We start from the raw sequence: 25,766 nt of genomic DNA, 5'->3' as shown, positions 1-25,766 counted from the left end.
GTAGAAAACAGGAGTGAGAAGACGACAAGCATGACTGAAACAAGTTTCCTGATAAATGGAATCTGTATTTCAGAGTAAATGGGAACTCTAATGCAGTATCATATCCACAGACAGCACAGTCTGAGTTTTGTTAAGCATCCTAAAAGCCATTCAGAAACTGTAGCTTCTGTCCTTGATGGTAACTCTTGCCTGTTCTTTACATTATTCAATTTACTGAATTAAACTGAAACCTGAGGGAGCGAGGGGCAGATGCAGGCAGTGCACATACTCCTTGATGTAGTAAAAGATCAGATTTTGCAATCCTGCTTACTCGAAAGGAAAAGCTGTGTCCACTTACTGATAATCAGTGTCTTCTCTGAAAAGAGATAGGCAGTTTATTTGAAATGAGTTATAAGGAGGCCTTTATACAGACTACTGAACATGCCTTCATTTCTTTGGGCAGCTGGCTGAATAAATGATATTTCTGATAAGCATAACTCATGTAAAGGAAAAATGAACAGAAACAGAGTGACAGCAGGGGTAATACAAGGGACATCTGCAAAAAAATGAGATGTTCATCACTGTTTCCCAGGCAAAGACACGACACAAAAAGTCCCCATCATTTTTTTTTGTTTGTTTTACAACTTATAGGCTGTATTTTACATATCGAGTTCCTGGCTATTACAATTTCCTAGCACTAACACAAGTAACTAAAGACAAAGCAAGAACCCTGCCCTTGCCAAGGAGCCCAGCGGAAGACCCTGAAGACACTGCGAAGAGGCTGCTGTGCCACGACGCCACCGGACAGGCGTGACCGCGCACCAAAGGCGTCGGAGCAAGCCGGTGGCAGGCAAGACAGCGGCACGGCACCGGGACAAAGCACGCCTGCGGGCAAGACAGACCCGGGTTCTGCCCACCGCAAGCACAGCCACGCCAACGGGATGCTCGGGCAATTCCACAACGCTCAGGGGTTTTTTATACCTTAAACTAATTCCTTGTACAAATCAAAGACACAGGTCAATCGACTCCGAATGGAAGAGAAAAAGTTCAAACGTTTCCCAAAGCAGTCCTCCACGGTTTAACTGCTGTAAAGCTTCTGACACGGCAGCGTGTTACATCACAACATTGTTTATTATGTGACTTTTTACAATACAAACAAAAATACAGAAATGCAGTATATGAATACAGCTAAATGCGAAATGGTGATGTTTTTCTTGAGGCCATATTCCCATTTCTAGTAAAATAAAGACTGCACACAGGTAGAAACAGGTTGGTAGTTAACTCCACAATTTTGCCTAGAAATGACCTACAAATGCGTTTTCCTGCTACTTACCATAAAATGTAAAAAGGGAGTTAAAGGAAAGTTTTACTCACTGGTTCCTACCATATGAAAGAAGCTATATTCTATTTAGGAGGGCCAATATATGGAAAAATATCTAAATTAAATGTTATTACAAAAAATGAAGCAGTAACGAGAACCTTCTGGCTAAAGAAGTTACTAAATGAGAATAGCATATATTTAAAGAATCCAAAAACATAAAAGGATTGTTATAAAAAGCTTAGGTGCACTGTAAGCCTACAACTTTTGTTTTTCCATGTGTACTTTTAAACAATGGAAGTGTCAAAAATAGGGTCAACTGTGTTAGACTAAATTACATTATTGTATACGCTGCACTGAATGGAATTCTTGTATTTTAATAATAGAGAAGCATTGTTTGCATCATATTATGGCAATTTATCCTCACTAGAAACCGTCTAGAGTCCTTGCATTTTTTAATATCCTGTAAACCGTCGAACCACCAGAACACGATTGTACAACAGTAAAATGTTTTCTTGTGCATTAAAATGACATCTGTTTAAAAAAAAAAGGAAAAAAGGTACTTAGAGCTGTTATTCTTCCAAGTACACAACACCCTAGACAATTCAAGGCATCTCATTCTCCATCAAAATTAAAAAAAATTGTCATGCTGTTTAATCCATTACTATGGATACAACTGGTGCAAAATTGGTCAAACGGATCCAACGAACACTGATGTCCAGGCTGGCATATTGGCAACTAATACATAACTGGTGGTCAAAATGATGCATTTAAAATATCTTCCCTTTCTTCTTATTCTTTTCCAAGGTTCTAAAACGATAGAAAAAAAGTTGGTTAAATAATGTTAAATAATGCATACATGTTCTGATTTAAAAAAAAAAAAAATCACTAATGTACATCTTTTGAAAAACGCGTTTTATAAAGCTTTACAGGTTGCAGTACAACATATGAAATGTATGAAACTTCTGTACACAGTACTTGTACTGCATGAAGTCAAGCAATGTATTTATCACTAGATTTCGCCTTCCAAGGACTAGGAGAATTAATTAAAACACTTCCATTCTCAGAGCTTTAACTCTTCATCCCTCAGAAGTCTGATGCAGTCCAGCTTTCACACACATGTAATTTTTTTAGATAGTTCTAGTTACGTATGGATACAGTGTTTCTGCAGATTAAAATCTGCTTTAGAATCTAACAATCTTCCCAATATTTTTGATATATGCTCATTCATAGCTAAAATCAGTTCAAGATTTTTCTCTGCTTTTAAGTGACATTTCTATAGCGGTCGACCACCATTGACCACTATCAGCACAGAAACCGCCTTTTCACAGAAAGCTACAGAACATTTACTGTGAGCTGCAGGACAAGGCTGCCATTTACCTGGACGAATTCTGTTGTTCCAAAATACGTTGTTGAGCTTCCCAGTTTGCTTTCTCCTCCTCAAACTGGCGACGCTTTTCCTCTAATTCTTTGTGTTGTGCCTCCAAATTCTTTTTCATTTGCTCATTGCGTCGCTGCAGCTATAGAAAAAGTTATGAACAGAATCAGTAAGCACAGAAAACACAGCAACTTTTGGAGCTGTAGTAACCAACCTCAGCAACTATATTAATGCAAGAAAATACAGTATTGTAGTTTCTCTTCAGAGAAAGTAACTCAGACTAAAAACTCTTAAGGTTATAGTTATTGCCAATAACAGAAACAAACAGGGTATTAATCCCATAGCCTCATGTTAGAGTTATCGGAATACACCCCAAATGCTGCCTCATGTGGCAAAAAAAGGAAATTCAGGAATACTTTGATATTTGATGCAAATGTTAAGAAGCAAATCACAGAGCACTTGAGTATCAGTAATGCGTAACTTAGCAGCATCTTTGACTTTGTTTGGGGGGAAAAACCCCCAAACATTGATTTCCTCCTACAGTATTAACTACATTCAAGATCTATTCAGGAAAATATTAAGTAGATTAATTTATTCACTAATTAAATGAATTATTATTAGCATTATTGAAGGGAGTAGTCTACACTGTGAGAACAGGGTAAGATGTCTCTTCTGCAAGCTGATGGGACAGACTGACAATCCAATGCGTTGCATGTGAGAATGGAGACACTGTCAGGAAAAGTGACTCCTCCTGTGTGGTGTAACAGGTTTTTGAGTCGAGTTAAATACGACTCTCTCTTTCCCCACTCTCTTGCAAGTCCCTGTCTTACACAAACCCTTCAAAACATATTTCCTTTTACAGATTGTTTTAAGTGCTTTAAACTCAATGTCTATTGCCTACTTTTCTGCATTGAGAGAAATGCAACAGAAATTCATAAAGTCATGAATGGTGAAGAAAAAAAAACATGAATTGCATGGACATTTAAAAACTGACATCACAGGACGCACTCAGTCAAGAAGTCATGAGATAATACATGGAAAACAAAAAGAAAGACTTTTGTTTGTTTTTCATGTAACAAGGAGAGTGTGGTGGCCAAAAGTAGAAATTGGTTCAAAAAGATGCAAGACAGAAATTGAGGAAGAACATATCTAGTGATTAATTAAACACCGTGATCCAGAAAAAACATCTAGTTTTAAAATCCTCAAATTGCTGACCAGGGTATCTTAGCATTTATATCCTTATCTATTTGCTTCTTTAAAAGGAAGGAAAAAAAAAAAAAAATCTAGATTGATGTATTTCCCTCTAATGCAGTATGCCTTGGCTCCTTGCAATGCCTAGGCTGCCAAGCATTTCAGCTACCTTGCCAAGTTTCCTTACTTCCCCTCAAATTTGGAACCAAATTTTTTTCAGGAACTTTGATGGTTTTGAACTTCTCTATTAAGTTTCTTGTGAGAAGCTGCCTTCTCAAAACTTAATTTTTGACCTAAACGTAATTTTATAATAGTGTCTTAAAAAGATCACTTCAAGAGCTGACTGAAACCCATAAAAAACAGTTTCACTGTAAGGACTTTACCTGAGCATAAATTGTTAAATATCCTTAAAATTTATGTATGTTCAAATGACACTAAAATACTGATGACAACAACATATCCCTGCCTCTTTCTTAGTCTAGTAATTCTCATTTAGATGGATTTCTTATAGACATCATATCAAGTTCCGGAAATGCTTCTTTAATATGCAAAGCAAATTCTCACTACTACATTAGCTTACGTAAACCGTGAAAGTCTCAAGAACTTTTAAAAGCACAGAGAAGAAAAAAAGGCATAAAATATTCCAAAGAAGAGAGAGAAAGTGAGGGCGATTAAGAAAGTTAAGGAGTATTTTAACATACTGTGACTGTGAAAATAAAAAGAGAATGCACGTGAACATTAATTAACATTACATTTTACGTTTGGCCTAATACCATTTCAGCAACAACAACAAGCTGAGAAAGAATAACTGAGTTGTCCTTAAACATCAAATCTAACTATGGAATCAATTCCTAGACAGAGCTTATGTTGCAAAGTCTTGGCAAAAAGAGTAATCTCTACACTTGTTCAGCATCAAGCATATTGGCATATAAGACATGTATATTACCTCAGCTTCAGAGTCCTTCAGTTTCTGAACTTTTTCTTTGACTTTCATCTCAAACACCTGTTCCATTTCCATTTCCATTTTTTTCATTTTGGCTACGTGCTCCCTCCTTTCCTCCTCCATCTGTGCCAACGGGCTCCTGCCACAAATCCAGAAGAAGAAGTTAGCTAATAAGAACTTTTCTCCCTGTCTGTTACATTAGGGCATCTGTAAAAAACAAGATAAAAATGCTGAAGCATTAAGATAAACACCATCGCCGTATGCACCGCTACCTTAAATTCAATTTGTATTGTTATAGTAACTGTTTAGTTAAGCATTCCTCAGAGAGACATTTCATACAGTATCTTTACCTCCCCCACAACTGATTTGCGTTACATTTAGGTGAACAGAAACTCTTGACTTTCTATCTCTAGTAGAACCTGGTCATGGGAGAAGAGGAAATCAGTTACAAGGAAAAAAAAATTAGCATCTTCTAAGTGATCTTCAGGCGTGTTTCTTTCCCACTCAAATATATAAAAAAATTAATTGACGTAATAAAAATTTTAAGAGCATCACAGACAAAAGTCCCATCTCCTCTCTAAGTCTGCACTGTTCAAAGTGAGCCCAAGAGTAAGTTAATATTACGATTACGTTGAATGCTGTGGTCATACTTCTGAAGAGACAGCAACTTTGTAAAAAAAAGGGTTCGGGCAACTGAACATCAGTATTTCACAAAAGTGTTAGCTGGAAGATTTTTCCTTTAGAAAACTACTAATAAAATTAATGTATAAAAATAATACACATTATTTTTAACTTTTCTATACAGTTTATGGCAACTACTTTCCTGGATTCTACTGAAATTTTAAAGATGTATAAGCCTTCTATCGATACTATGGTGATACAGGTTTTAAATAGCAAGTTTCACATTAAATACTCCATAAACCAGGACGATTTTGATTTAGCGATGATTGCTACATACAGTCTTGTAAGACTTCTCTGCTGTTCAACAAAGAGCAATCAAAACAAATCACTGGCCTCTTGTTTCAGTTTTGAGTACGTACGGCTTAAAATGACGAAGTTTTAGCTGTCACGTTGGTAAAGATGAAGAACTGAATCTATTTGGAACTGTTACAATCAACCAGCAGAGGATATCTACTGTAATGTATGCAAAAGTCACTCAGACTAGCAAACTGTAAGATAGAGGTGGCAACCCTAAGCCCTAACAAAAATAGTATTTTTGCTTTCAGTTCTTAAAAAAACCCCACAAACAACCAAAAACCACACAACAAAAAAAACCCTGTTCTGATTCAAATCATGCAATTTGCAATGCAAATTTGATTCAGAACTTGCCACTCGTTCTTAGAGGAACAGAAGTTATATATTAAACATCTGGTTTGACTATTAATGGCTCATTTTATCCCTCCTGCTTGCCCATTTTCACCAACTAACCATACCGTGAAAGTAATCAATGTCATACGAACTCAAGGCCACAGGAACTTTTTCCTCAAATACCAGCATTTTAAAGGTGACAGCTGGTGGTGGGTGAAGAGGAATAAAATGGCATTTCCATTTAAGAAAAGTAAACAGAATCTGCACCAATGGTTGCAAAGTTTGGACTGGTGAGTAAAATGCTGTATAATACACAGAACTGAAACTGATCCTCAGTCTAATGTTCACTTGAGGCCTTCAAAAGGCCAACTGCTAGCAACTTTCGTCAAGAGAAAAAAAAAGGTTAAACACAGGTGGAGTACAATAATACACAAAAATATGAAGAAAATGAAAGAAGAGGTGAGTAGCAGTACTTGTAGAAGATAATCTGCTGTCAAAACAAGACTATTTTCTTGTTGTTACCTTACAGAAGTATAAAGTTCTCAAATGTATCTGCTCTTCAAAAATTAACCTAGGAAGTAGATCTGAATACTGAGGAAACATTGCTGCAGTTTCTACAGACTTGAAAGGGGAGTAGAACCGTCCTTCTACTAACAACCTAATAAACTAATGGGGATGTCATGCGAGCTGTAGTTGAGAAAGCGGTAAAAATCAGTCTGTGTAGAAAATTTGATAAACTAACAAGAGAACATATACAGCTGAGAGCTTTATAACACAGGTCAGAACTGGTTTCGTTAGGTTTTAAGTATGTGATGTGGGTAAAAACATCATCCTGCATTTCAGGATAAAACTATATGAGAGACACGAACAATAACAAGAACCGAAGAAAAAAACCCCCAGATTACTAAACAAAGATGTAAACTATTTAACTGATTTAACAGGATATATGTTACAACAGCGCTCTAAATTTTGGTGCAAAAATTAAAAATTATTCTAGATATGCACAAAGTGGAACCTCTGCAAGCCAGTAATAAAATAAAACCATGGTCAGAAAAGATTAAAGTAACTAATTGCCCATTACAATGAAGACTTGTAAATTTAAAGACAAGGGTGAAAATTCCACTAATTCTTTATAAGCATCTATATAAAGACGATGGAGCTACAGATAGAAACGGAGGGAATTTCACAATTTATGCACTACTTCTCATTGTTCAAATGTGACCAAATTTGCCTTAAGGCTTAGCCAAAAAGTTTGTAAAGAGGATGGGATTTTACAGAGACATTTGTCACTGAAAATATTTATAAATTCCTAAAGTTTACATTATCACAGCTTTAGAACAAAAAAACACCTGCTAGGAAAAAAAAAAAAAAACAATGCGAAGAGCGGGATAACAGGAAACTTAAATTTGAAACATTAAACAAACCCTTTTTGTGTTTATATTTGTCTTTTAAGTTTTTTGGAAAAATTTAAATGACCACTTACATGCCTTCAACTGTGTCAAATCTAAAAAACAAAAAATACAGAGGCTTAGCTTAGCATGCTTAAATAAAACCACAAAACCAAAAAGCAATAATTAAAAAAGTAAATTCATTATTAATAGGCTCCTAAAGCTAATTATGTGCTCCCCCAAAAGCGAATTTTTCACAGCAAAAGGAAAGACTTTGTTAAGACTTTCTATATTTATTTCAAATTCACTACACCATGTAAATATTAACAGAGGTTTGATGCGCAGGTACTTTCAGGAATGGTTTCCCCAGGATACGCGTGCTTTGAAAGCCATTTGAAGTATTTTAGTGACATGAACGACCACTTGCTCTACACAAATTTCGGGAACCAACGCCGTATCGAGGCTTATCTGTGCATTTAAGAACTGTCACCCAGTAAAGCGGGTTGTATTAAAACCCTGTGCTGCAAGAGGAGCACCCACCACCTGACATCACGGGCTGGCAGAGGTCCCACCGGCGGCTGTGACGTCGCTTCCCCAGAGCACCATGCTCATCCTGAGCATGCCTCGGGTCAGCGCTTCACTAAGACCACAGGAGGGAGAGGGAGAAAAAAAGCCTTTGGAAAACAAGATTCCGATCTGAAGCCTCACCATACAGTAAGATGGGCTTAATAGCATTAGAAGCACTTCACAGAACTCGCCAAGAATGGGGGCAAAAAGCGTGAGGAGTAGCCTACGCCGAGCAGTTAGAAGGACCTACGCGCCGTGTGTTTTGTCACCCTGTGTGACCAGGTTGTTGAACAGATCACCACATGGCTAAGGCTCATCTCTACAGTGTACAGTAGGACTTCCAATAAAGTCAGGTTGTACTTTTTAAATGCACTGAAGACACCAGCTTCATACAGCTAACTGAATACATTTCTCCAATTAAAAATTTAAAATTTCAGAGCAAATGTCAGTTCTCTCACATCATGTAGTACACGTGTGAAATTACAATTACCGCATAGTTTGAAGAGACAAGTTAGCCATATGTGTGACGATTACCCTTGACGTTTTATTTTTTAATGGTTAGGATGATCCTGAAAATTTGAAGAGATCAGACACTAAACCTAAAATACAGAAAAGGCTACGTAATCATGCAAAATACATGCTTTGGATCACTCTTAGGTCAAGGAGCTGCTTGTCAATTAGAGTTTCACCAACTCAATGGAGACAAATCGGAGAAAATTATCAACTGGACAGAAGAAACTGCTTCAGTTCACCTCCAGGGTATTATTAAGACTTGCAGCATATACTTCTATTTGGCTTCGTATTTGCATTTTTGTTCAAAGAAATATGTTAACAGTTGCATGAAAAACAAAGATCTTCGAAGGTCACAAAAACACAGCTGTTTCAAAGGTACAAGAGGTCAGTCCCTTCTCTAGCAGTTGCCAGCAGGAGATATTTTTGGAAAAGCACAAGAACCATGGCATGTACATCTCCTCTTATGTGTACCCTCCCTGCTGACAAAAGGACAGCAGCTTAGGAGTTTCCAGAGCCAAAGGCTGTATCTGTGTTTAACAGTACACTTGTAATGCCACCAGATAGCATCAGAGCACATCTCCATTCTCATATAGAGATATGGGATCCGTTTCCCATGGAAGAATCAGATTTCCAGAGGACAAGTCAAATATTGCTCCATTTTGAGACACAGACACTTCTTTCAAAAGGCAAGCAGGAAAGCATAAAATTCCTAAGGGGATGCACAGGTAAACTGTTAATATCCCTGCTTCCCTCTTTCAATTAATTTCCAGGGAGACACACGGTTATTAGGAAAATTCTTTCTATGCCGTTTCAACTATGCTGGATTCAACACTACAAAAACACACTGAAGCCGAAAAAGCATGCTAAAGCTTTAAAAAAAAAAAAAAAAAGCTGCAACTCAACATATGGATAAGGTAACAAGACAAGAACAGCATCAGTTGCTTCATAACCAGTATATGCATTCAAGAATTTTATTTATTTACTTAAGTCACCCTATGTTTGGAGAAACAAACTGTAAGGAAAGGCTCAAAATATTTGTTACAAGTTTGCAATAGATTTTGCCATCTTTCAGATGGCTGAATCAAACAAAGTGCAACAATTTATTTCTTCTCTTGAAAAAAAGAAAATCCGATTGCTAAGAGCAGCAGTTGTATTTATTCACTTTTGAGCTATAGTGTTCTGAGCGACAGATTTCTTATGGAGAAAATTGTTCCAAAAGGCAGGTTTACCTAGCAATGTTCAGGTAGGACAGCACAGTGACCCGAGACGGCAGGAGATGCAAAAGCAAGCATGCTTCAGAACGCAGAGTAATCCCAGACCCTCTTATCATAATTGTAGCTAAAAAAACAAATCTCAGTGATGCTATCAGCACCTGACTGGAGTGGGGGGGCGGGAATGAACAACCCGAAAAAAGTTTTGAAACCTTCTGGTAGATGCATTTATACAAAAATGCATCTTGTTAGGTTTGCAATATGGGAATTAAACAAAACCCCAAACAACTGTGTTATTCTTTTTAAGAAGAACGCAGAATAAACTATCCTTACCTGAACTATGTAACAGACTAAGCTTGTAGGTGCAGACTAACACAAATCTAAGCAGGCACAAACCAAAAAGTGGTGAAAGCATTATCACTAAAACTAAAATTTTTCTGTGTCAAAGGAAAACATACTAAGATTTGGAAAGGGATAAAAAAATAATGTTAACCAACACAAAAAATAAAATCAGAACAACTTCCTCTGATATATAAAATTAAAATGAAAAAAGTTTCACTTCTCAGTACGCTAGTAACAAAATACTAGTACAGTAAAAAGTGTAATAATAGCAAGTTAGAAGTCCTGGAAGAAATGCAGAATTTTCTGTTCTGCGCTACTGTTAATACACTATCACCTGAAAGAGAAAGATGTCTCAAGTTCTCGCACTCCAGCACATTTTCTTCTCTGATGCACCCACCTGCACTGTTTCGTTCTCAAATGTGCAAACAACCCTACATGCCCCCCACACCAATTTTCCACACTACCTCACTTAGTAATTTTAGTTCTTAAAACTCCTCTCCTCTCTACCTACAACATCACACTGTTATGAGGACAAGTGTACCTTGAGAAATATTTCTAACATACTTGCTCTATGCATTCAGAAGCCTTGAGACGCGAGTCAGGGATAATGTGATGGCAAGAAACATGACAGTGAGAAGTAACCACTGTGTTACGGACACACACATTTGAAGATTATTCTTTTTAAGACTTTACCTTACTACAAACTTTGTCTAAATGTAAGTACACTTTTGAAGAGTTGATATAACTGACATATACTATATTTTTTGTCAATGCTGAGGAGGAAAGCCTCATGTAGGCTCACACTAGATGAAACTAAATCATGTCCACTTCAATCATTCACTCATAGCCACTTTCAAAGCATTAAGGTAGTGCGGAATAGACACTCCTTTAGTGAAAAATGACTTTGTAGGTCTCATATGGATGAGAATAGCAGTTATTTCCATCTGATTTCAGGGATCTTTTTCAGGAAGAATAGCTATAATTTGGCATATCATTAGCTGAACAGAATGCTACTCTGTATTTTGGTTGAGAAATTTGTATTTAAACAAGGTACGAATAAAAAAGGAGTATCATTAATCACTAATTATTTAATTACTAATTATTGTTTATGCAGCTTACAAACGTAGAGCAGGAAAAATACTTCAGAGTGTAGCTATTCTCAAAGGCATTATAAAATTAAGAACACAGTAGAGCCTGCTTTTAAATCTTCCAATGATCTCATCAGGTTGGCAAACAACTTGCTGTCAGAGGCAATTAAAATGACATACTAGGGTTAAAAAACCAACAGCAACAACAAAACATAAAAACCCTGCACTGCAACTCTCCTCTCAGGAAAGACGACGATGTTGCAATAATTTCCCTGCCACGATAAGCAACCCTAGAAGTAGCCAGGGCAACATTTCAAAGATGACAGTAGTGCATCTGGATTGTCAAAGTTTCTAAACAAATATTAACCAGTTCTTCTCAAAATCATCCCTGACACAGAGTATTGAGCACTCATACCAAAAGAGCCAGTAATTCCAGAAGTAGTGTATATACCAAAATTGAAACACTAATGCACAAAGACTTTGCAAAAAGTACCAGTGGAAAAAAAAAACAACTTATAAACAGAAATACTAAATGTAAGGATTCTCTTCCGAACTAAATCTAACTAAACCACAGTTGTTTAACTTGTTCAGATAAAATAGTGTAAACCTTAGTGAAACAGAAAAAAACCAAATCATAAGTAAACCAGAAGTATACAGTGCTCAGATCAGAATTCAGTGAAGAGGCAACTGACTGGAGGATAAATACTAACAAAACCGCTCCCCCCCAAAAACCCAAAGCCAAATATCCCACTACACACACACAAAACCAACCAACCAAAAAAGAAAACAACAAAAAAAAGAAGCAAAAAAGATTAAAGTGCAATACAACCTTGACAAGAACTTACTTTGTTAGCTGCCCTTTATTTTTGTTGTTGTCAACACCGTTGTATGTAACAGCTGCCAGTTTTCTGCTTCTGTAGTTCTCATAATGTACATTGTTAGTGACATCCTTCAGGTCCTGCATATGAGTTCTGTCAATAAGCGTAATTATCAGCTTAGTGCAAAAATACAAAACATTATCTGAAAAATCAGTCCATGTTCATTTGAACTATTAAATTGTTTAACTAAACTTAACTAAATTATATCCCTCCATTAATGTCCTCTTCCCCACAACATTGTCATTCTTCCATTTAAATTAGAGCTGTCAAGACGGCAAAGTTGCAGAAATACCAGATTATTTTGCACTGAACTGTCTCAAGTTTGCAGTATTCCAAACATTAACTTACAGGACAAATCTTTGGAAAATTTGAGTTCTGTAGATAAAGCAAGTATTCACAGAACAGATATGAAAACTGTGTATTACTACTGCAGTAGGTGCACCAAAGCACGTCAGGCAAGAAACAACAAACAAGCCAAAACTTCCTAGTTTCTATCTGTCAGGTCTGCAAAAACTAAACATTAAGTTCAAGACTAAGATACAAACATTAGCTTCCTTTAATAATTTTCCCTCATCAGCTTGGAGAAAGGCAAAGCTTAATAATCAAACCAACAGTTTATACAGCAGATGTCACTCACTGAACTGCTGTGAGTATAGGACTTAGCATCTAACGCAACGAAGCACAGGCAGTCTTGCTTTTGACAACTGCAGCACTGAAAATTGAAAAAAAATGCCTACAAGTAACTACATCTCAGCACTAACAGACAACTCTAGTTCCTACAGTTTGTCACAATTTTTAAGAACAAGTAATCAGAAAGCAAAGAGAACTATTAAAAAAAAAAATCATCACCACCACCACTGCTTGCTAAACACGTGGTTAAACAAGATAACACAAACTGTAAAATAAAAATATGGGGATTAATATGAACTCTCCAGCTCAAATCCTTTTTTCTCCAACACAAGACTTTCCAATCTCTCAGACATACTAGAAAACTTAATGTTACCTGTTAGTTACTTACCTTATCAACATGTTCCTCAGAATTGTGAAGTCACAGTGTTCACCGTTTTCAACTACAGAAAGAGGTAAATTTTTGTTGAGATGCCAACCAAAATGTGCCTTACACACAGGTAAGCCTTTCAGATGTCACCCATCTCCCACCTCCATTCCACCAACAGATTACTTCCAGCCTTTCTTTACTCCAACGGTACGTGTGTTAACAGTAGGAGAGCACCGACAATGTAACTGTATGAATATACCTTACCAGCAAAGTTCCTACACTCCCCTAAGCCACACTGGCAAACTGTACTCTCAAGTCAGTACAGCAAATTAAGCTACCACAACAGAAGCACAGTTTTGCCAGTTTAACTAACTTTATGATTCTTTGGAGGCCCTGCCCGCATATCTGTATAATTAAGTATCAGACACTGACTAAAGACCTCAGCCTAGATCCAAAACCTTCAGTAGACAGACTTAGTGCAATCTATTTCTCCCTGCCCCACCAAAAGAGTTGCAAAAGTCTTCATTGAAATTTTAATGGGGATTTAGTTCTTTCTTAACTAAGCAAAGGAATGTTGTATATTTGATGCGCCTGCCTACAGACCCAAAGAGAGCATGGGCAGCTGTAATTAGATGCCACCTATTCCACTGTGCCTATCACCCCGTTACCACAGAAGAGGCTGATGCTGTGAGTGGTATTTCCCTGACAGATAACAAAATGTCACTGGACAAAATTCATACCCCAGAACTCTCTGGCGTGCAGAGAGAGAAGGCAACACACAAAGCTCTTAGGACACACACAAGAAAGGCACGAGGCAGGTTCCAATGTGCCCCTGGAGTAGAGATGGACATTTTCATGGGAAGGAGGAAGAAAAACAAGATGAAGGAACTAAAATAACCCAAGTAGTTTCAGTGAATCCTACAGCAAAGTGAAGCATATAGTCTCTTCGTGTGCTCATCTTCTATCTGCACTCCTGCATTATTTTATTCCATGGTTTTACACAAACTGGTAAGTTCTGCTCAGATAGTATCTGAAGTCCTGCTCCCAAAAAAGCACCATCTCTGAGTATCCTGTCCTTAGCTAACAGACACAGAGAGGTTCCGTTTTAGTTAGGCTAGTTCTTCCCTTCCAAAAGTCGTACAATCACATGAGTGTGAAACATTTGTGAAGTTTGTTTTAAAACAAAGAAAAGCAGCATCATTGTGTACATCTCTGAATGCTAATACAGGAGCCTTAAATAAAGCTTAATCCTCTCTGGTGCAGCTGGTTTTTACTTTCTGCCAAACCTCATTTCCTGCCAAACATGCACTTCAAAGTGCTACAGCATTTCTCTTGAAAGTATTGGTCCGTACACTGCTTGTTCGTTAGGGGGTTTTTGTGGTGTTTTACACTGCATCAAATTTATTAGTCCATTGCCCTCGGAAGGCAGAAACGGTGAGAGAAAAAAAAAAATCTTCTCTTTATTCAGTACATGCACACTACAAGGAAAAAGTTCAATGATCATGGAAAAGCAGTTCAATAGTGATTATTTCACTGTACAGCATGGTGCAAGCCATGTCACGTGCCATTTGAAGTATAAGTAAACGTGTTAAAGAAGCAATAGTTGCCAGAAGAACATGCAGTTATCTGCAAGCCTCTATAACAGCAGAAGGTAAGTTTTAAATGAATTAAAAAAATAAAGAAACTATCAAAAGTATTCAGTTCGTTACCAGGTACCTTGCTGTTTCTACACCCCAGCAATTAAGACTCAGATATCTGTTTTGGGAAAAAACACTAAATTCTCCCAGGAACTTTAAATTGAATTTACGCTAGTCAAACTGATCAAATTAACATTTATAATGTGAATCATTTAGAAAGAAGAATTTAAGAGATACATTATTTTTATAAGCAGAAAATCAAAATAATAATGCTAGCAAACTGTCATAACCTAAGTCTCATCACTAACTGCAGTAAGTTACTACAGGTTTTACAACTCCTCAGTGAGGCTTCAACAGGAATCTGCCTGCAAAGTTACATGTTGCTGAACCTTGACCTTGTTCCAAGACCATCAGAATAACAAAATGGTATATTCATTAAATTCCCAGACCAAAGCACGTTAAAATTAAGCATTTCAAATACAGACTAATGTCTAGTAAGTGTTAAATGGATAAAAAGCCTTACCTTCTGCAACACCCCATGGATACTGCCTTCCTCTAACTCTCTTGCCATTGACTTCAATGATCGTATTACTACCTACTACAGCAAGAGGTAAACGGTCCTGCAAGATAAAGTATTACTTTAAAAATCAAAATTTCTACTGCCAAAAGATACTGAAAGCATGCCTATGTATAAACTTCACATGAGCTAGTCTGGTGCTATAACACCGCAATGCAGCTTAACCGAAGTGCAAGAACAGTTCTGTTTATTGACCTCTGCCTAGTTTAATGGCATATGTATACACACACCCTCATTTGAAATTCCTTACACTGTTGTATTCTGTAAATCTAGTTAAGAAACAGACATTACTGTTACTTAGTGAGCTAAGCAACAGGCAAACTATTTCTTATTTACTCAATTGCACAGTAATTATTGATCAGTTCATATTTCCACTGGCTACAAGGACTGTTACTTCGACTCGATCTTGTACCCGGTTTTCAAACGTTTGGCAAGGAACCACTTCAAGTTCTTGTTTTCAGCTGAAGCAAAAATCCCTCCAGTGTAACAAGCAACAAAGGAGCCAAGAGCAGCTTCAAGTAGCTGAAAGGAACAGTGTACAAAGCTAAGTATTTTGGACTTTTGTCCTTGCTTTCATTCTGCTCTTCTCCTTCAGGCTTAATCCCAGAATATCATCCATTTGTGCTATTTGTGTTTATCTATCCTAGGCAATTCCCATAGTAACAAAAAAAATTTAAAAGCTCTTACAGGCTGTTAAAGCTACTGGACAGAAGCAAGGCTCAAGAAAAGTATACAAGATGAACTCCAACATAAAAGAACAAACCAAAAACATGAGTAACCAAGAAAAAGCCTTTCAACAGCCTGACAGTCCTTTTGATTTTCTTTAGTCATTTGTCTCCATTAATGTTTCAGTATATCAATTAGACAGCTATTAACTGTAATGCATACACTCTGTGCCACTGCACACCTCTGTCGGAAAGACAACCCTTGCCTCCTTCAAAGCTCAGCATCAAACAAAATGCAGTAGGTGGATTAAAGTCAAACAGGGATGGAATAAAAAGAAAGTGATATTTTAAGAGTTTATTAAATTAACATGTCATATAGTACTCTCATTCTGAATTTTAGCCATTGAAAGACTTAAGTCATCTGTCAGTGTCACTCGTTGCCTCTGCTGAGTGACTCTTAGAATAGCTTTACATCTGATTTTTTTTTGGTGGGCTCTTCATTAATGACAAAAAGGTTTTCACTCTCTACCCTTCCCCTCACCCCAAGTAAGCAGTTTTTCCAAATGAAAATTATTTACCTTTATCTTTTTAACAATCTTATTTTCCTCTTCATCATCTGTTTCTGGAAATTCATAGATTTTAATTTTGTGTTCTTGGATTTCTTTCATTATCTAAAAACAAAAATATGTTATTAGTTTGAGGAATTCATACTTTGTAATAATTATTCTTACTGCAATCTGATTCTCCCCCCTTTTGTTTGATATGCAAGATCCTTGCATATTAAGTTGACTAAGCTACATCACAAAGCTTGCACGCTTAACAGCATCAGCTGACCCCAAGGCACTATTAGCATGACTGTCTTTCCTTAGCCAGTCGAAGACAAGATCACAGCCAGAGCCTCACAGCTAAGAGAATACTATCCACCAATACAAGGCAGCAAAAACAAATGGCCGTTTTCTACAACGGAGCAAACAGACATTTACACTAATGGGAATCCTACCTGCACATGCAAAAACTAATACAATAGAGCTCAATTGTGAGACTAGTCTAAAAATTTGAATCCCTTAAAAAAGAAAATTTGAATAGATAACTGCAGGCATACTTCAGCCCTTTAGGTTTCCACAATAGCTGCTGCTGTCACTCCTATTCTCTTGTTTCTAGCTCACCTGAGCATCAGTTGCTTGAAGCAGGATCACCTGCCTATTTGAATAAAGCTCGTGAGTGATGGACTGACTCTAGCAGCTAGCTGTGTTGAAAAGGACTTGCAAGCACTAATGAAAATTGAAGAATAACTGACAGTGTCATCAAGAATGAGACTGTACTGTTTTGGCGTTAAATTTGGCTGAAGGGTATTTTTAAAAACAAGCTGATTAGTTTTCCAGAATTTTAGAATGGAAAAATATTAGATCATTTAGCTGACATCTACGCTGCAGAGCCCTGGGAAATATTTCTGGTTCATGGCTTTGCAATCTTCTAAGAACATGACCATCCAATTCATGACTTATTTTCAAAGTTTGATGTGGGAAACTCTCCCCTATTAAAAAATCCACTCACTGATAAAGCTGCTTATATATTAAGAAATATTCTGCATTCTACCATTTTTTCCCCCTTTACATCAAAACAAACCATGAAATGCAACCCAAACAGACTTCAGGTGTACAGCGCCTTGCTTAAGTTTCTCGTAGGCAGAAAATGTTCTTTAATTTTTAGTCGCAAATCAAGAGTTTTGCACACAACTTCTCTTAATGCAAACTTCTTTTCAGAACCTGTCTTCTTCTAAAGTAGGACTGGACACAGCTCAATAAAACAAACTTCATGCCTTGTCTTCTCCTGTTCTGGGGCCTCTTTATTCTTGTCATACAATACAGCAAAGTCTATATGTTCTATTCTGATCGTGGAGTTGAAATAAAACGTAAACAACTTGGAGACATTAATACCAAATTTATTCTAAAAATGTAAAGAAATTATATCAGTTGTATCACTGTTAGAATTATCTCACTATCTTTAAAATGTATTATGACAGCCCAAGACTGAACAACAGATGTACTGATTCTTATCTAACACCTGAGGCATCTTTAATAAATAAAGTACATCAACACGAAAGTGAATACCACAATACAATCGATAATACTGTAATACTGTTAAACACTTTTTTTTTTTTAAACACACAACTTCTGCTAGGCTCCTAAATCTTGAAAGCTCCCTGCCTCCCTCACTGATTTTTATCTCAGCAGTGAATTATTTCACTTGCCAAGAATCCTACTACACTTGAAACCTCTTCCCCTGAGGACAGAAACAAGATTATTTCACCAAGAAATATAATTAAATCTAGAGATATAAATTACCTAGATTTGCTTTCTCAAGTTGTTGCTTCAGGGTTTAAACTTTGGATGCAAGAAGTTAAATCTCGCCATTTCCACAGGGATCAACCTACTAAATTATCCCATGTTGTAAATACTAATCTTTCAACTCACCTGTTTTTTAAACTGTTGGCATTCCTCGGGTGTAAGTGTGTCGGCTTTGGCAATAAGTGGAATGATATTCACTTTTTCATGCAGGCGCTTCATAAACTCTATATCCAAAGGCTTTAGTCTGAAAGACAGCATTAGAGCTTTGCAATTTATATTAATTAAACAAGAATGTACAAATGATTTGAGATTTGTTCTGACAGCTACTCTTAAGACACTGATTTATGAGTGACAGATGCTTGAATGAAATTCAAAAGGTTACCTGCAACTGCTTTAGGAAATCCCCTAGAACTGTATAATACCGGACGAATATTAGCTAATATTGCTAGCAGTCATGAGACTTCTACTAGCCGAAATTACACTAATTGAAGCAAATGATAAGAACCCTCCTATGACAGTAGTCCAGCTCACGTCACTAGCTGGCAGACAGTCCCATTTAAAGCCAGAGGGGTAAGAGTTTACAGTTGTGAATCGCACTCTGTTCACATATGCAGTTTCTGAAAGTCACGTTTATTTGTATGCTTCTTCCTGAGAGCGAGCTATAAGATTTTTTTACACATTAGATTGATGAAGACGGTAAACTCTGTGGCCTGTATACAGATAAAGTAGAAATAACTCATCTCTAAATTGCTATGTGTAACAAAAAGACCATTATGAAAGTGGATGACAATGACAAAAACTAAAACACCCACCATATGGATATATAAAACCACCCATGTGGATCAAAGTGGTCAATATTTCCTGCTTGCTGAAGTAAAGCCAAAGAGGTTTTGACGCATTAATACTAAAGAATTACAGGAAGTTTATTTAGGCTTAAAGGATTCATTTAAAGGATTTAACAAGATTATTTCTCACATAAAAAAATAGGATTAGGAACACTAAAACCAGATTAATTTGGTAGTCAAATTTAGCTTCTTCTCCAAACCATATATAAAAGAATAAAGAAAACGTTAAAGAACATCTACTTAACTTGATTTTAACATTTTCTACTTGCCACTGAATTTCTCAGCTTCCCAACATGTTTCCATTAAATGTGCTCTTAATCTAGACATGCATTAATGTTATCTATCCATTCACCTTAATATGTTTTCCCTCTCCTTGCTTCAACAAGTTACCTAGGGCAACACCAAGATGAAGGGCAGTTGCCAAAGCAGAATAGTTCAGAAGGACAACAGTGGTCTCCTCAAAGTCTTGAGTTTTTAGTGGAGGCTGAAGCTGGAAACCTTTACATAAAGATCCCAGAATTGCAGAAAGAGGCTGCAATTCATTATCCCCCCCACTCACTTATCTGGAAAGCTCCTCCTGCCCCTTCACTTGCTCCCCCTACTCCCACATCAACTACTCCATCAGTTCAGGTGTTGGTGGGCATACCAGTTGGGATGTGTTAAATGGAAGGACCTAGCCTACAATTTTTTTCTTTATAAATTGTAACAAGCTGGCTTTTGTATTAAGTCATAAGGACAAACAGAATTAAGTTCACCTACAAAGGCTTTAACTCAATGAAAACACAACTGTGCATTAAGAGTGAAGAGTACACTACCCAACGGGTTACACGTGCTGCTGTCTGCACAGGAAACGTGACCAAAGACTGCACCGCCACAAAAAAACAGGTAGGAAGTGAGCAACGTCCTTTCAGAGAAGACACTATCTTAAAAGAGGAAATGAATGCTAACAGCAGCACCAATTTTCTCTGTGTTCCATTCACTTCCTTAATTAGATGACAATTCCAAGCATTTACTCCAGTAATTGAAAAACATTACGCAAATCTAGCTCAGCTTTACACTTCCCTCCCACACCCCAAGAATAACATGAAATACCTGTACAAGGAACATACTCTTCCAGCTTTCAGCCTCACAAATTTAGTGACCAAAGCTTAATTTATCCGAAGCATTACCTTTATTTCTCCTTACAAACAATTTTTACCTCCCACTGGTTTAGAAAGTTTTGACAGAGAGAAGGGAGTTGTGGAGAGAAGACAAATGTTTTTTGAAGATTCTGAAAGTTAGCTCAAAAAAGATTAACCAACACACAGAATGGATCATCTTCCCTTTATTTAAATGACATTTTGATTTTGCACACTAGTAAAACAACGTATGCCAACGATGCAAGCGTTTGCATTTAAAATTGACACGCATGTTGAGCAAAACTGACATTACAAACACATTAAACAACAACAACAACTAAATGTTTAATTAAGGCAAGTCTACCTAATAAAAACTCTTCTCCACCCCCCCAATATTTCTTTCCAAATTTGAGAAGTCTCTGTCTAGTTCAAAATGATTAGAACCATTCCAATCCTAGGTACAGAAGCTGAGTGTAATAGTCGGCATTTTTCACTGCCTGAGGAATATTCCTCAGAATTCCTTCAACAAGTTTTACTACTTTTGACCCACACAATAGAATAGGTAACTCTTCCTCCTTCTGGTCTTGAAGGTATAACTTAAGAGTCTCTGACAAATTTAGTCAGTTATAATACAACATTAAAATGCCAAGAAACCAATTTCAGACATGGTCTATCTGCATCTAACACACCCTGGAAATGCAGTTCTCGCTCTCCACCACTAGATAGAAGCCTGATCAAGTTAAAAAGTAAGCAAGGGTGGAAGAGTCCATAGTAACTGAAAAAAATCCAGAATGCCTATATTGGAATTGTCACTAGACAAAAGATTACACCCCAGGTGAATTAAAGCACACTTATAAGGATGCATGAAACTCCCCATCTTCAATTTATCATTAAAAACAAAGGGTGGGAGGAAGAATGGAAAGGAAACATCTTGTTGCTTGAAGTGCAGACCAGTTTCTCCTCATGTGAACAAAAGACACATAGATCACAAATAGACCTGGCACTTATGAACACCTGTTTATTTTTAAATCTTCTGTTTCTTCTTGTTATGTAATTAATGGGCAATCATATTTCCTGGTGTTCTAACTTATCACTTGTCTGGCTTGCTGATGGTTCACAAGCCAAAGTAAGCTCATCTTTGAAATTAGGCATGGTCTGCAGGCCATTAAGAAAATCCTATTTGGAACTTTAAATGACTAAGAGTGCCAAATCTGGATGCTTATATGAGATAAAAGACAAAGAAAGGAAACGTAAAATACACCAATACAAACCCATGTCCTGAAGGAGCAATGAAGTATAAACAACACTGCACTCTGTTATCTGGCATCTGACGTCTGTTCACTCGAGATTCTGCATTCAGGTAGTCCTCAAATTTACTGTCAATGTAGTCGATAACTGGCTGCCAACTGCAGAGGTTACATGAATAAAAACCTGTAAGTTACACCATTTATGTAAAACAGTCTGTCTCTGCTAAGAAGTAGATGTCCACTATTTCCCCACAGTTTTGTTTTTTTTTTAAAAAAAAAAACCATTATGATACTTCAACACAGCACATTTTAAGTGACCAGCTCCTCAACATACAACCAAGTTACACAGCTCTGAAGACACAATTTGTGAGTTCACTGAAAAACCCTTTCAAACACAATTACCTTCATTGTAATAGCGTTAAACAGAACACTTAAGCACAGTAGCCAAAGGAATACGCTTTACTGGTCACATCTTGTGACAGCACAGAAGTTGGTTCTGCCACAGTGCATGCATGGATAAAGAGCTAAATGTTCAATTCACTTTAAAGGGAAAAGCTGACAGCATTTCAACCGAGTTATAAAGGTACATGGAACTATAGTATTTAAAGTTTTCAGCTAACTGAAAATTTTAAAAGTGTTACTATTTTAACTGAAGATCGAAGCGTGCATTTAAGAAAATGTCACAAGGTATTATCTCTCTCACACACACACAATAAAATTCTGAATTATTGTGGGAGAACACACAAAGAATGTCTTACCAATTGCTATTATCCACAGCATCTCCAAATCCTGGTGTGTCAACTATTGTAAGTAGTAACTGAACACCACCCTCTTTGATTAACACTTTTGACTGCTCAACCTGTAAAATGAATAAGGTAAGATGACATTTTTGGCAATTCAGTCACCCATCTTGAACACTGGGAAAAGCATTTGATGAGTAAGAAGTCTGACAAAGAATTGCTAACTGCTTCAGAAGCATACTGGGTTGTGTTTTGCTTGTGAAATCCCAATAGTTTGGTAAGCTTTTTTTGTTTTAAAGGGTCATAATTTAAATAAAGTCAGCGATAAAAGAACCAAAGTATATGGGATATCTTAATATTTTAACTATCAAAACAGGGAAAACTCTAACCAACAATACTAATGCCAGTATTAAAAAAAAAAAGCTATCCAGACATTCTGATAAACAAGGCATTATACCTGATGAAATTGTGAACTTTGGTCACTTCCAAGAAAATTATACTTTTCAAAACTAATCCTCCCCGCCCAAGCACCTTAGACACTACATTTCTAGTCCTGTTAACATATTTTTAAGAATACATATCTTCTTCAGCCAGTACAATGCTTGGGAAAGGAATCATAGAAAGTGATGGTTTCCTGTTACAAACAGATTGCTATTGGAAAGTAACACAATCTAGCTGCAATCTGCTAAGCTAGACCTCATGTGACCATAATGGATTGGTTCCTGTTAGCTCAGGTCACTGATGGAAACCTGGTTCAGAAGGCAACTGCATCAGCACAAGGCATGATGCAAGACCTGGGTGTGGGAACGCGTGCCTTGAGTTGTGACCACCCATCTGCAGCACAGCTCAGCCAGCCTGCAGTAAGCATGTCAAACAGATGAAGCACGTCATGACAGAACATTTAGTCTGAAGAACAAATGGACTGCTACCTCCTTCTTTCTACTAATATCTAAGTAACCACTGATAATGCCAATGTCAGGTGTATCTGCCTGAGAACGTGTTGTACCAGTCTCATCCATAGCAGTAAGAAATGACAGACTGATGTTAGCATGTTAGTTCTTTGCACTTGCTCACACATTTAATCATAGGGTTTTTTCCCCTGATATTAAAACGATTTCTATTAAATCATGAGTGACACTGTCTTCTAGATATGGATTCGAGCAATCAAGCGCACAAGCCGTTTTTTCAGAGCCACACACGAGTTGGCAGACATTGATGTCACCTTGCTGTTCCCTGCTTAACATTTCTCCAGCCTCCTGAACCCTAACTAGGGAGAAAAAGTTAAATATAACTAGATGAACACCTGCAAGAACATTGATGAACTTTCAAAGAAGAGAAACTTGGATAATAAATGCTATCTGGACAGCCTCTTGACCAGCTGAATGTTTGAGAGAGATCGTATCAATCCTGCTTAAGTGCTTGCAGATCGCTTAGTTACGTAGGTGAAACAGTCTCAGAGCCACACCTGAACATCACTGTAAACACTTTGCAATCACTGGTTATGTGATGCAATGTAAATCTATCAGATAAATTAACACTCTGCAGAAAGTCAAACCAAATACCTCTTGCGCAAGCAAAACACTGATTCTAATCCAGAAAAGAATATACAGAAACACAGAAAAGAGTAACTAACTGCAAAGAAAGCCCCATATTTAATCTCTGAATATGCAGGATTCTATTTTTATCTGCTCATCAGTAGGGAACCTTTCTGAGCCAGATCAATGTCTTTCACTGCTAGGTCTCAGAAAACTAACTCAGCTACACTATGGCTGCCTACACCATGCAATCATCATGAGCTGGTTCCTCACCTCTCAAAGACAAAAAAAAAAAATATATCAGTAAGGCAGCTTCAAAAATCAAGAGTTCCCAACACTGGGCTACTTGGATGCTAGTCACAGAATCACAGAATGGTCAGGGTTGGAAGGGACCTCTGTGGGTCATCTAGTCCAACCCTCCTGCCAAAGCAGGGTCACCTACAGTAGGCTGCACAGGACCTTGTCCAGGCGGGTCTTGAATATCTCCAGAGAAGGAGACTCCACAACCTCCCTGGGCAGCCTGTTCCAGGGCTCTGTCACCCTCAAAGGGAAGAAGTTCTTCCTCATGTTCAGCTGGAACTTCCTCTGCTTCAGTTTGTGCCCACTGCCCCTTGTCCTGTCACCGGGCACCACTGAAAAGAGCTTGGCCCCATCCTCCTGACACCCACCCTTCAGATATTTATAAGCATTTATTAGGTCCCCTCGCAGCCTTTTCTTCAGGCTGAACAAGCCCAGCTCCCTCAGCCTCTCCTCGTAGGGGAGATGCTCCAGTCCCCTCACCATCCTTGTAGCCCTGCGCTGGACTCTCTCCAGTAGCTCTTCATCTTTCTTGAAGTGGGGAGCCCAGAACTGGACACAGTACTCCAGATGAGGCCTCACCAGGGCAGTGTAGAGGGGAAGGAGAACCTCCCTCGTCCTGCTGGCCACACTCTTCTTCATGCACCCCAGGATCCCATTGGCCTTCTTGGCAGCCAGGGCACACTGCTGGCTCACGGTTAACCTGTCGTCCACCAGGACACCCAGGTCCCTCTCCACAGAGCTGGTCTCCAGCAGGTCCACCCCAAGCCTGTCCTGGTGCATGGGGTTGTTCCTCCCCAGGTGCAGGACCCTGCATTTGCCTTTGTTGAACCTCATCAGGTTCCTCTCTGCCCAGCTTTCCAGCCTATCCAGGTCACGCTGAATGGCAGCACAGCCTTCTGGTGTGTCTACCACACCTCCCAGTTTGGTTTCATCAGCAAACTTGCTGAGGGTACATTCTAACTCTTCATCCAGGTCGTTGATGAAGTTAAACAAGACTGGGCCCAGTACTGACCCCTGAGGGACACCACTAGTTACCAGCCTCCAACTAGACTCAGCGCCGCTGATGACAACCCTCTGAGTTCTGCCATTCAGCCAGTTCTCTATCACTCATCCAGCCCACACTTCCTCAGCTTCCCTAGGAGGATATCATGGGAGACTGTGTCGAAAGCCTTGCTGAAGTCAAGGTAGACAACATCCACGGCTCTCCCTTCGTGTACCCAGCCAGTCATGTCATCGTAGAAAGCTATCAGATTGGTCAGGCATGATTTCCCCTTGGTGAATCCATGCTGACTACTCCTGATAACCTTCTTTTCTTCCACTTGCTTCATGATGGCCTCCAGGATAAGCTGCTCCATCACCTTTCCCAGGATGGAGGTGAGGCTGAACAGCCTGTAGTTCCCTGGGTCCTCCTTCTTGCCCTGTTTGAAGATTGGAGTGACACTGGCCTTTCTCCAGTCCTCGGGCACCTCTCCTGTCTTCCAGGACCTCTCAAAGATGATGGAGAGTGGCTCAGCAATGACATCCGCCAGCTCCCTCAGCACTCGTGGGTGCATTCCATCGGGGCCCATGGATTTGTGGACATCCAGATCACTGAAGCGATCCCTCACACAGTCCTCCTCGACCAAGGGAAAGTCGTCCTCTCTGTAGGCTTCT

The 25,766-nt window shown here is 38.2% G+C and overlaps 1 protein-coding gene across 3 annotated transcripts in view; it reads right to left on the bottom strand.

Annotated features, from left to right (window-relative positions):
* Positions 1-1,091: 1,091 nt before the first annotated feature.
* The window catches only part of SEPTIN7 (septin 7), a 65,460-nt gene continuing 40,785 nt past the window's right edge, over positions 1,092-25,766 (bottom strand). For 2 of the 3 annotated variants that reach the window (XM_075418674.1, XM_075418672.1), the window contains exons 4-14: positions 22,297-22,397; positions 21,563-21,697; positions 18,455-18,572; positions 16,559-16,651; positions 15,262-15,358; positions 13,123-13,174; positions 12,072-12,197; positions 7,601-7,621; positions 4,813-4,948; positions 2,678-2,817; positions 1,092-2,107 (exon numbers count right to left, since the gene is read on the bottom strand). In XM_075418674.1, coding sequence (XP_075274789.1) covers positions 2,068-2,107; positions 2,678-2,817; positions 4,813-4,948; positions 7,601-7,621; positions 12,072-12,197; positions 13,123-13,174; positions 15,262-15,358; positions 16,559-16,651; positions 18,455-18,572; positions 21,563-21,697; positions 22,297-22,397 — 1,059 coding nt within the window. In that variant the 3' untranslated portion in view covers positions 1,092-2,067. The remainder of the gene's footprint in view (positions 2,108-2,677; positions 2,818-4,812; positions 4,949-7,600; positions 7,622-12,071; positions 12,198-13,122; positions 13,175-15,261; positions 15,359-16,558; positions 16,652-18,454; positions 18,573-21,562; positions 21,698-22,296; positions 22,398-25,766) is intronic. The other variant, XM_075418673.1, reaches the window with a different exon arrangement.

The sequence above is a fragment of the Opisthocomus hoazin genome, chromosome 4, assembly GCF_030867145.1.
Source record: "Opisthocomus hoazin isolate bOpiHoa1 chromosome 4, bOpiHoa1.hap1, whole genome shotgun sequence".
In the NCBI taxonomy this organism is placed as follows: domain Eukaryota; kingdom Metazoa; phylum Chordata; class Aves; order Opisthocomiformes; family Opisthocomidae; genus Opisthocomus; species Opisthocomus hoazin.
The sequence above is the reverse complement of the archived record's forward strand: the minus strand, read 5'-3'. Positions and strand labels throughout refer to the sequence as shown.